At 43.6% G+C, this 12,360-nt stretch overlaps 1 protein-coding gene across 15 annotated transcripts in view; it reads left to right on the plus strand.

The window, feature by feature from the left end:
* The window catches only part of APBA1 (amyloid beta precursor protein binding family A member 1), a 156,115-nt gene that overhangs the window by 105,113 nt on the left and 38,642 nt on the right, over nt 1-12,360 (plus strand). For all 15 annotated transcript variants that reach the window (XM_053299363.1, XM_053299362.1, XM_053299374.1 and 12 more), the window contains one exon: nt 5,370-5,471. In XM_053299363.1, the coding sequence (XP_053155338.1) occupies nt 5,370-5,471 (102 nt within the window). The remainder of the gene's footprint in view (nt 1-5,369; nt 5,472-12,360) is intronic.

Genomic DNA, 12,360 nt, shown 5'->3' on the forward strand with positions numbered 1-12,360 from the left:
TAACTTCTGACAAGTGAGTCCTCACTATAATTCGGACAGGGTACACTCTAGAGTTCACAGAAATCCCACCTTTCTCTTGGAAAATAGTCACATACCCTACAAGAAACCTCACAGAGGAAGTTGCAGCCCTTTTGGGGGGAGAACACAATAGAAAGAGTTCCCAGAACCAAGGGTTCTGCTCCCCATACTTCATGGTTCCAATAACTGATGGTGGCCTGCGCCCCATCCTGCCCTTGAAGAAACCAAACAAATACATAGTTTACAAATTGTTTTGTATTACGATCCCCATGATCCTGTCCCCCTTTAAGAAAGGAATGTAGATGGCATCCTTAGACCTAAGAGATGCCTACTATCACATCTCTATCAGGCTCCAACATTGGAAAATTCTACGTTTCCAAATAGGACCATGTGCCTACCAATTCAAAGTTCTACCCTTCTGCTGGCTTCAGCTTCTAGAGTCTTCACCAAGTGTATGGTCTCGGTGATAATCTATCTTCAGCATGCCAGTTCCCAAATCTTTCCATTCCTCGATGACTGGTTAATAGTGGCACAGTTGCCAAGCAGGACTTCTGCAGCTGTCAGAGAGACCATTACGCTTCTGGAGAACTTAGGACTGCAAGTCAATTACGAAAAGTCACAACTTCACCCCGCAAAACAAATTCAGTTCCTTGGTCTAATCTTCGAATCCGAGCATACGCCATCTTGCCAGGAATGAGACTCAATGTGCTCACCACCCTGGCAAAAACAGGTGGCAAACAGTGGATCACACAGGGCCAGGTCCATCCAGCACCTCCTAGGCCGTATGGCAGCTACCATGTACGCTCTGCCTCACACTCACCTTTGGATGTGCACACTTGAATGGTGGTTCTTGGACAATTTTCACCTTCACACAGACTTGCAGAACACACACCTGTACCCACCAGGCGAAGTCTACACTTCGCTGCACTGCTGGACGCTTCCACATCACCAGTCTGCAGGAAGTCCTTTTCACTCTCAAATTCCCCACCTGGTCCTCACCACAGATGTCTCTGAATGGGGATGGGGATCACATATGCTAGGCTATCATGTAAAGGGACACTGGCAAGGGCTAGAGAAGATCAAACACATAAATTACCTAGAGCTCCTCATGATTTTCAGTGCTTTCTTCCCATCATAGCCGGTACTTCAGTGACAATTCAAACTGACAATAGTATGGCCAAGGCTCAACAGATGGGGTGGAACGGGCTCCAGAAGCCTTCTAGGCTTAGCCATGACCCTGGTATGTATACAGTGTACTGTGCTTGATTGGCCAGCAAACTCGCCTGACCTGACCCCATAGAGAATCTATGGGGCATTGCCAAGAGAAGGATGAGAGACATGAGACCAAACAATGCAGAAGAGCTGAAGGCCGCTATTGAAGCATCCTGGTCTTCCATAACACCTCATCAGTGCCACAGGCTGATAGCATCCATGCCATGCCGCATTGAGGCAGTAATTGCTGCAAAAGGGGCCCAAACCAAGTACTGAATACATATGCATGCTTATACTTTTCAAAGGTCCGATATTGTTCTATTCTACAATCCTTGTCTTCTTGGTTCCATGTAATATTCTAATTTTCTGAGATTGTGGATTTGGGGTTTTCATGAGCTGTACGCCATGATCATCACAATTATAACAAATTAAGGCTTGACTTATCTCGCTTTGCATGTAATGCGTCTGTCTCATATATCAGTTTCACCTTTTAATTTGCATTACTGAAATTAATGGACTTTTGCACGATATTCTAATTTTCCGAGTTTCACCTGTATGTACACCTCTCCTACCACAACCGCCTGCTCACAAGCATCAGGTCACCTGCTTCACCCTGTCGCACGGTCACTCAACCTGACAGCATGGAAAATATTGGGGCCTTCCCCATAGAGCTCCAAAGAGTGCTCCAGGCCATATGCAAACCAGCCACAACGAAATCCTATGCCTATAAATGGACACGTTTCTCTAAGTTTGCAAATGAACAAGGGTTTTATGTTTCCTCATTAACAGCACAACACGTGTGTGTACATTTTTACTAAATGTATAGGCTGCTGTACTCTATGTAACCACTTAAATCAAGGATATGTTTACATCAGATTGCATGGAGCTGATCTGCATTTCACAAATGCAAACAGAAATGCAAGGAATTAAAATAACCTACGTGTTAAATTTCGCTTTATACTACATTATAAACTTTTACAAATTGTATCTAACAGTAAAGTTCTACTTTAGGGGGGGGGGAATCTAGGTGGCTATTTTATTTACCTAGCCTTTTGTGGTAAACCACATAATATTTTACAGTCCTATGATAATTCTGCTACAAATACATTCGTGCAAGTCAATAATAAATGAAAAGCAGGAATTGATGAATGACATAGCTTTTGTGAAACAGCAACAGCCTGCAGTGAATGAATGCCTGCTTATGGCATGTTCTTGGAGGACAGCCATTCAGTAACAAAGCAGGTCAATCTGCATAGGTAGACACTGAGAACATCTCCTGTTACAGGTTTAATTTTCAAAACCGAGGTACATAACACCACTGGAAAAAGTAATTTGGAGGCACTTGGTAGTTAGTAGATGACTCTCTAGTTGAAGCAGAACAAGAGCAAAATCAAAATGGAAAATTTTTGGATATATCAGGCTGAGTATCTTCGGAGAATGGTAGGTGAATTCTGGAAAGAGAGTAAATTATTATCTAGGATTTGTGTTTTTTTACTTGCTCTCTAAAGGTATTTACCTTCACTGACATTATACCAAAGCTTTTATGTGATTGGAGTATATAAAATAATTGTTAAGATTCCTGTAGATACAGATAAAGTGAAAGCAGCCATTATTTTACTAGATAATTTTGAAATTCATGTCCAATGTACAATAGAGTTTTTTGTTGTGAGGTGTTATTTGTTTATCTCAGCATCAAAACTTAGGGTAGAGTAAAGAATTGAGATGGTGGGGGAACCCTTGTACACTGCTCCCAGCTGCTTGGAGGAAGGATGAGATAAAATGTGATAAATCAATAGGATGTTTTATATACAATTTTTTTTACATGATTCATTGCATAAAAATAATGCAATTATTGTGGCTGCCTGTCGATGCTGAGAGAATTGTGTGGTTGCAGATCTCATTTTGTACAAATGATCTTGTAGTAGAAATATAAGCAACATGGCTGAACATCAACTATGAAATCCTTAAATAGAATATGGCCCTTACTATGCTGACTCTGTAATACCTTCTAATGATATAAAAGTGTAAAATCCTGCAGGAGTGATGTATCTCTCACAGTGTTGGGTTGTAAGGAACTAACGGACATCCAAACTAAATTAGTCATAACTAAATCCCACTGAAATTTATAGGGCTTAAGTTAGTCGTGACTATCTTGTCTCTTTTATTTTTGTCATGGCTTTGTCATGACTAATTTAGTCTGGGTCCATCCCAATATTTTTTAAGAAAATGGCTTGGGGGAGCCTCCACTTCCGATGGTGTGTACACATTTATTTTGTCTCGCTGTCACCCCCAGGTGGTCAAGCAAGTTTTGAAGCAACATGGAAACTTAAAAACAAACAAACAAACAACAACAAAAACACTTAACCAAAGGCAAAAGTAAGATGTGGGCATATACACCACAAGCAGCGATCCCTCTTTTTTAAATTCTGCCTTCAGACTCTAAATTAACAATGGTCTGTCTCCAGCCTTTAAGAGACTCCATCCTCCAGGGTCTGTGGCAATGGCTACTTCCTCTTTGAACATTTCTTTTGAGCAGGAAGAAAGAAAACATTGGAAGAAGAGATGCCAGATGAATTAGTCACCACTGCTTGGATGTTTTCAGTGCCTGTTTTCTGAACACGCCATGTTGGGCCAGGCAAGAGAGGCTATTCGCAGACCATATTTTGGGCAGCATATTTGTAATGTGTCCTTAATCGAGAGAGAAAGTGGGGGGGGGCGGTTTGTCCCCAGAAGAGGAAGTGGAGAGAGAGAGAGAGACTGACTTCAAGGGAGCCAGCGTGGTGTAGTTGTTAGAGTGCTGGACTAGGACCGGGGAGACCCGAGTTCAAATCCCCATTCAGCCATGATACTAGCTGGGTGACTCTGGGCCAGTCACTTCTCTCTCAGCCTAACCTACTTCACAGGGTTGTGAAGAGAAACTCAAGCATGTAGTACACCGCCCTGGGCTCCTTGAAGGAAGAGTGGGATATAAATGTAAAAATAAAATCAATCAAACAAACAAATAAATAAGTGGACTCTGGTCCAGACAGTTTACAAGCCAGACCTGCTTAGTCCCAACAGCAGCAGAACTGCATTGTGTGCCTTCAGATAATTTTCTCATCTCTCGGCACAAAGACACTGCATAAGGCATGGAGTGAGAAAGGACACAACTGGAAGGAGCATAGGAGGAGAAGCTGCACCCTCACCCTTGAAAGTACACTGGTTGCCATTTGAAATTCTGTGTGGTAACTGAAATTATAAGAACAGAGGTGGGGTATGTTGTTCACCTGCATATGTAATATTTGCTGGGTTATGAAAACCTGTGTGCTTTCACAACTTCAAATTTCATTATAATAAACTTTTCTAGGACTCAACAACGTATTGATAATTCATCATATTATCTCATAATTCATCATATTAACTCACTGTGAGTTTGTTTTGTTCCCTTACTTTACTTTCTGTTAAACCTGACCAGAAAATGAAGTCACAGAAATTTTGTTTCTGCAACATAGTCTTGAATAAGTAGCATTCTGTTGGGCTTAAGTTAGAAGAACCTCAGTATTTGAAATTCTGTGGATTTATTACTGCAACAACTACATTTCTGTAGATATATGTGATTTAATATGATTTGTGGCTTGTTTAAAGCAAAAAAATCAAACTCATCACATAAAGGAAACAAATATGAAAACAGTGCTCAAAACTTAAATTTCTTCCTCTGAACCTCCCCCCACCCCATGAAAGGAAGCTATATTTGGTCACTCTTCTTGCATTCTGTTTTTACCCCAGGTGCAGGTTTTACAAATCCTGTTCAAATCTATATTCATTCATTCATTCATTCATTTGATTTCTATACTGCCCTTCCAAAAAGGAAGTGGTTTAAAAATTTAGTGGTTTAAAAGCATCTTGTTTAGTTTAATTCTAGAGCTGTGATTGATTGCCATCCTGAGTAGACTTACTTGGAAGCAAACGTCATTAACATTAAAGGAACCTGTTTTCAAGGACATATATTTAGAATTTAAAGACAATCTGGTGCAGTTTTTGTTCTGCCAGTTTTTCTTTGTTCATCTTCCTTCGCCCGCCGCTTTCATTCTCAGTCTGAATTTTTTTTTAAAGTCTGCATTGTTGTTGACTTGAGATCTTGTTTATCCTTTCATGTCTAGTCTCCATCTCCTGATTCATCTTCACCTCGAGGTGCTGAATCATCAAGTATACAACATCACCAGGATGCCTGTGGTACAGCAGAAACCCCTACAAATAAGGAGGTACACTGTTCTTTAAAAGCTGTTGTTTTACTGCAAATATTTATCATATTTCTGACCAGAGGCATAACGATAGGGGGGCAGGGGGGCACGTGCCCCGGGCGCCATCTTTGCGGGTCATGTGGGGGGCGCTGCCATGACCCCCACCGATCCCAATTTTTTTTTAAAAAAATTTTTTTTAAATAAAAATTTCTCCGGCTCAGCAGCAGCAGTCAAGGGAGCGCGTCATCGGCGCCCCCTCCCCCACGAGCGGTCCCTCCCGCGCCCCCCCCCATTGCTTTGCTGGCCTCCTAAGTATGTGTGCTTGGAGACAGCGAGTTTCTGAGGTTACGAGGACTTGTCTTGGAAGGCAAGAATGGGAGAATGAGATATACGGTAGATGTTTGCGCGCCTTTCGCAGGGAAGGCGAAGCCGAGAGTGCGTGCATGCTGGCGCGGGCCAAACAACTGGGAGGGCGCGAGGCAGGGAGGGAGCACGTGTGACGAGTGAGAGAGCGTGCGCTGCTGCACTGTCTCTTTAAACCGAGCGCTCCGGAGTCTGGGCGCGTGTTCAGTCCCTCGCCTCGCGCTCCCTCCACTCCACTCCAGAGATGCCTTCTGAGGGGGCGGCTGATTCCCGCTCCGGCAGCTCACTCCAGCAGAGACTCCTCTGGGGAGCGGCGGCTTCACCTCTCGCTCCCTTCCCCCCACCCCGTGCACGCTTCAACAGGTGTCATGGACCACGGTCCCAAAGAGGGGGACTCTGCTGCCGGGGCAGCCGCTGGGGACGCTGCTCGAGGGGCTGCCGCGGTGCCGCCGCCTCCTCCGGCGGGGTGGTGGTGCAAGTGAGGGACAAGAAGGGACCTCTGCGCGCCGCCATCCCCTACATGCTGTTCCCCGTGGCCGTCATCTGCTTGTTCCTCAGCACCTTCGTGCCAGGGCTAGGTAAGCAGCCTTCAGGCACTGGCCGGGCGTGGAGCAGTTGTGCCCCTGGCACTTGCACGACTGCGGGATGGTGTGTGTAAGCGCGCGCGCGCGCGCGCGCGAGAGAGAGAGAGAGAGAGAGAGAGAGAGAGAGAGAGAGCGAGCTGGCAAGAGGGGGTGCGTGCAGAACTCCCGGCGGTGGGGGCGAGATGCATCCAAGACGTGGGCTTCTCTGGTGTTTGTTGTTGTTGTTAAACAAGTGGAAACTGGTATGAATAATATAGTTGATGGGAACAAAAATCAGGCAATGAAACAAAACATAGAAAGATTGTCTTTTAAAGAGCTGCCAGGTACATGGGAGTTAACACTTTTGATCTCTGTTCACTGTGTGGACCATTGTTCCAATTCATGAGCTGAAATGGGCAAGGCAGTCCACATCTCTTAGGGTGAGACAAGATGTCAGTGCTTAAAAAAGGCGGGGTGGGTGGGCGCAATTTCAGTGTTTGCCCTGGGGGTTGTTTTCCCTAGTTACGCCTCTGTTTCTGACTCCTTAAAGTGTTTGGTGCTTTGAACATTATTTTGGGTGTGCATTTAGCTTCTCAGGGTAATTTCCTATAATAATGAACTCGATTGTCTGAGTGGATGTGACACTCAATTTGGATGTGAAATGAGGTCACATAAAATGTTGGTAGTTCCTTCATACTTGTTGGGAGTCCCTAGGTACTCCCAGAAGTATATTACTTTCTAAATTAAAAGAAAAATATTTTTTAACAAAATGGCCCTGTGAACTTTTAGGGACTTGTGAAATGTTAAAGATATTAGCGCCTAGGGCAAGCACTGAAATTGCGCCCCCCTGTCCAAAAATCTGACACCCATGTTTCAGATAACTTTACCATAATATCAGCTGAAAAATACAAGTCAGGCTCGTTAATCTTTTAATATTTCAAAAACTATTTAGCAGTGGACGTAACCAGACCAAAAAATGCTGGGAAACTACAAATTTCAGTATACTGGGGCTCATGAAATACCCAAATACTATGTGGAGGTGTACTTGGAAAACTAAACAGAAGTGCCTGTCTAATTCTCTACTATGCATTGTACCATCACTATTACATAAGTTTTAAAAATAAATGGAGAATTTGACTTTTCCCACATACTCTGAAAATAATTAAAGGATATGCAGAGTCAACTGTGTCACTGCTTGGAATATATTCTAGTCTTTCAGAAAGACAGTTAAAATGAGAGAAAGAGAGCAAGAAACTCCCAGTAGGCCTTAATACTAATGATTTCACACTGATTCAAAGACAAACTCACCATTAATAGTCATATTATTAAGACATCACATTTAACTCACTTATCACAAGAAGCAAAGTAAGAGCAAATGAATACAATCCTAGCTCATAAGCTTCAGCTCAGTATTCACAAACCCTGATTCTCTGTACATAGTGCCAAACTAAATATGTGCACAGTGACCTATATATTATATATATATATATATATATATATATATATATATATATATATATATATATATATAAAAACTGTAGCCCCTTTGGGGGGCTTCCTAAAGTCCGTGGGGGGGACTGCAAAGGTTTCCCCTCCCCCCGCTGTCCTCTCAGGCCTTGCAGGGACCATTTGAGCATGTGCGGTGGCCATTTTTGAAAAAAAAATTTAAATGGCCACTGAAAACAAAATGGCTGCCACACATGCTCAAATGGCCTCTGAGAGGCCTGTCATGGCCTAGGGCCTCACAGAGGCCATTTGAGCATGCACGGTGGCCATTTTGTTTTCGGTGGCCATTTAAAATTTTTTTTTCAAAAATGGCCACCGCACATGCTCAAATGGTCCCTGCAAGGCCTGAGAGGACAGCGGGGACCTCCCCTTAAAGTGGCGCCCGGGACCTCCCCTTAAAGTGACCTCCCCTGGACTCCCCCTTAAAGTGGCACCTGGGACACATGCCCTGCCTGCCCAACCCTAGATATACCTCTGTATTAAGCAGATGTTGAGATAACAGAATGATAGTTTATCAGGGCTGGTTTAGAATCCTGTTTGAAGGATTGTAACAAAATGAACTTGCTCTCAGAGTCTATCGTGTTGTTCTTCTCTGTCCCTCTCTTTCCCTCTCCCCTTCTATGAGAACATCCGTACATCCAACCATGGTGGTTTGGGCAAGAAGTGTTTTGCTTTCACTCAGTTATTGTTGTGTGAAATCAAACACTGCATCAGAGGTAGTGTCAGTCAGGAGATTATACAATTGTATTGGTAACACAAACATTTGTTCCAAAGGATAATACAAATTTGTAAACATGGCATTCTCTGAACAAGAGAATAAAGTATGTAGTAATAATTGTAGCTATAATAATAGCAAAGCCTTTATATCAATTAATTGAAGAATATGTACTTCATATCACCAAGCTTTTCTGAGAAATGCTGCTTGTTGTTTTACTGTTCTATTATCCCTGCCTATGTGAACACAGATAAACTACTTTAATCTGCTTATGGCAATAGGATGAATTATTTAATAGGATATCAGTGTAGGAGTATAAAAAAATAGACCCAATGTAAATAGATCAGATGGTCTCACAAGCATTTTCCTCTGTGAAAATAAATGTCACAAAATTCACTTCAACACTTCATTTTCTGAAATCATCTTGTCAGCAGGAGGTCTTCAATTATTTGGTAATTTCTTCATAGTGGTCCTGTTGCTCAATCACACTAATGGGTGTTCACGCAGGGGCAGAGCACACTTCCGAACCTTCCAGAGCTAAATTCAGAGTTTTGATTGGAAGAAGCACTGCCGCTTCTAGCTATCTAGTATGTGACCCACTTCTCTAACCTAAGAGTTTTACCAACCTCTGGAACAGTGATATTAAGGATTCCTTCCATTCATTGGTGTGAGAGAGCTAACAAAAAAAGAAGAATGATTAAATCCCCTTCTTTGATGTTTCTGTTGTTCATTCCATTTACTTCTATCTGCTTGTTTTTTCTGCCTTTCCTATTAGGGTTTTCATTTTCTAGCGAGGATCCCCTTCTCTGCTCTACCCTTAATTGTTTGTGGATATTCTGTTGGCCACATCCAACACTTTCAAGCGTCATTCTTCATGTGCAGGGGAAATCCGCAGCAGCAAGAAAGAGTCGGACAGAGCAACTTTCTGCTCCTTTTTCTTTTTGAGCAGTTGAGGCACTTCAAAGACTGCAATATTTTTAGGTTTTGAGCAGCACATGTGGTCATGCTGCTCAAAAAGAAAAAGGAGCAGAAAGTTGCTCTGTCCGACTCTTTCTTGCTGCTGCGGAAGCAAAACTACATCAGTGGCTACATCCCTGTTCAAACATTGCTATTCCCAGCACTCAGATGCAGAGCTGGAATTCTGCCACAGTCCTGAGCCCGACATTCCCCCTTATCTGGATCGAGATGTGGGATCCAACCTCAGACAGGATGTTTATTCTGACTGGGGATCCTTTCTCTTGGTCAAGTATTCAGGTTCATCCCATGACCACAGGGAGCAAGAGGAACTGCAACACTCAAGGCGCTTCTTACAATATTCATGATGCTGCCATGATCGTCAGTGGGGTTACTACGTGAGGGAGGGTTCACTGAACTGCTATATGCCCCCTTACCACAGGCAGTGTACCTGCCTATGGAGTCTGAGCCAACCTAGCGCTGCTGGTACTTAGCGGACTGCTACTGGGATTCGAGGCAATGGGACCGAGGTGCTGATTATATGCTAAACTCTCAGGGCATTACTCACAATTCTACTCTCACTCGTGGGAGCATGTAGCCCTGCATAGCTTCTCCTCAATTTCTGACACCACACTGAAGCCTTTAGGTGCTGCTGCTAAGCAGTTTTTGCCTGCTCCATCGAAGAACCATCACCAGGCATCAATTCCTAAGGACACAGTGGTGTCATTGACACCCACCACACAATTTAAAAATGTGCCCACTCCCCCCCCCCCACACACACACTGCGTCAGCTCAAGATCCAGCAACAGGTTCTCCCAGTCCCTCAGGTTCATGTGGAGAAGATGACCCTGTCCCTCTCAGGATGCATCTACTGAACTGTTTGATCCTTCTGCTCCAGATTGGATTGATCCAAAAACTGCTCCTCAGGAAGATTATCATATGAAGCAGCTCCAGAGGATGTTGTGTTCTCTGGGTTTGGAAACACAACAAGCCCCACAAGATCTTAAAGACCCAGTATTTGGCCTCATCCAGTCTGGGGCTACTGCTCCCATTTCACTGACTCTTCTCCCTGGTGTCTCTGAAGTAATTAGGGGTGCATGGGAAAAGCCTGCATCTATCCAACCAACCTCGAGAAAGCAGGAGCATATTTATAGGGTGCATCAAAAAGACGCAAGACATCTTCTTAAGCACCCTAAACTCAACTTTATAGTAGTGGAGAGCTCTCAGCATGGTTCCCAGCAGAAACTGCTTTCAACTCCTGAAGATCAGGATGGGAATAAGCTGGATTTCTTTGGCCAAAGAAGTTATGCCACCGCTAGTTTCCAATTATGGATGGCCAACTACCATGGTGAGATATGCACATTTTATCTTTGAGAAGTTGCAACCATTCTTAAATCTATTGCATTCAGAACAAAAAGAAGCAGCTATGACCTTCTTATCAGAGGGTCTTCAAATTACTAAACATCAGTTACATTCAGCTCATCATGAAGCAGACTGCAGCTCAAAATCCATGGCAGCAATCCTCTGCAGACACGCTTGGTTCAAATCTACCTCACTAATTCCAGAGGCCAAACTGTGGATTGAAGATCTGCTGTTTGATGTTGAGAATCTTTTTGGCAAAGAAACAGATGATATCTTAGAAAGAGTGCATAAGATGCAATAAACAGCTAGATCCATGGGGCTCCAGTTGTATAACTTGAGACAACCTAAACAGCCCTCCTGATCCCGTATCCTCAGCCCAGGACCCAATACCAACCTTTCCGTCAGCAAGATCAGAGTAAGAGTCAGTTTCACCCATACCATTCCTTTCAGAAAACTTCTTCGCAGTCATCCAAGACTTCGCAAAAGGGAAAGTCTGCATACCCCAAGAGAGCATGATGTTTATTCCCAGACAGTCTCCTGTCTTTTGGCCTATGCAAACAGGTGACAGCAGATAACCATTACCCATTTGGGTTATGCTTTAGAGTTGGAGAGCCCCCACCTTTCTTGGGTCATCCCCTGTCCTACAGCAAAAAGTTCAAAATCTCCTCCAGAAGGATGCCATTCAACATGTGCACAGAGACATCAACTGCTTCTATTTCCATTATTTCACCATTCCCAAGAGGGATGGAGGCCTAGGGCCAATTTTAGACCTACGTGATATCAACAACTTTGTCTGCCGCAGATTCTGCATGACTACCATTTCAGACATCTTACCTCTTCTGTTCCAGAATGCCTGGTTCACTTCTATAGATCTGAGTGATTCATATTTCCCCATCTCCATTTGCCTGTCTCACAGAAAATACCTTCGCTTTTGCATAGCGCACAGGATTTATCAATACAAAGTTTTGCCATTTGGCCTTTTGTCCACCCCTCACATCTTTACAAAATGTATGGCCGTGATGGTAGCTCACCTGAGTCGAGCAGTCTGTCACCTTATTCCTTTATTTAGATTATTGGCTGCTGGTGGCCCACTCCAAAAGCTAGCTTGAAAAACATGTGCAACAAACTCTGAACATATTAGACAGTCTTGGTCTCCAGGTGAATCTGGAGAAATTGAACCTCACCCCCTTGCCCACCATAGACTTCATAGGCAAGCTCCTCGACTCCATGACCCTGTTAGCTTGTCTTCCCCAAAGGAGAATACAAGCCATCAGGAACAGGGCACACCACCTCCTCTCTTCCAGTCATGTCAGAGCTCACTCCGTTCAAAAACGCCTAGATTTCATGGCATCCACCACAGTAGTACTGCCACTAGCCAGATTATGGATGTGGCCCTTTCAAGAATAGATGTATTTCATCTGATTTTGGACACTAGTCAAAGGGCCCT

Source organism: Hemicordylus capensis, chromosome 2 (assembly GCF_027244095.1).
Source record: "Hemicordylus capensis ecotype Gifberg chromosome 2, rHemCap1.1.pri, whole genome shotgun sequence".
NCBI lineage: Eukaryota > Metazoa > Chordata > Lepidosauria > Squamata > Cordylidae > Hemicordylus > Hemicordylus capensis.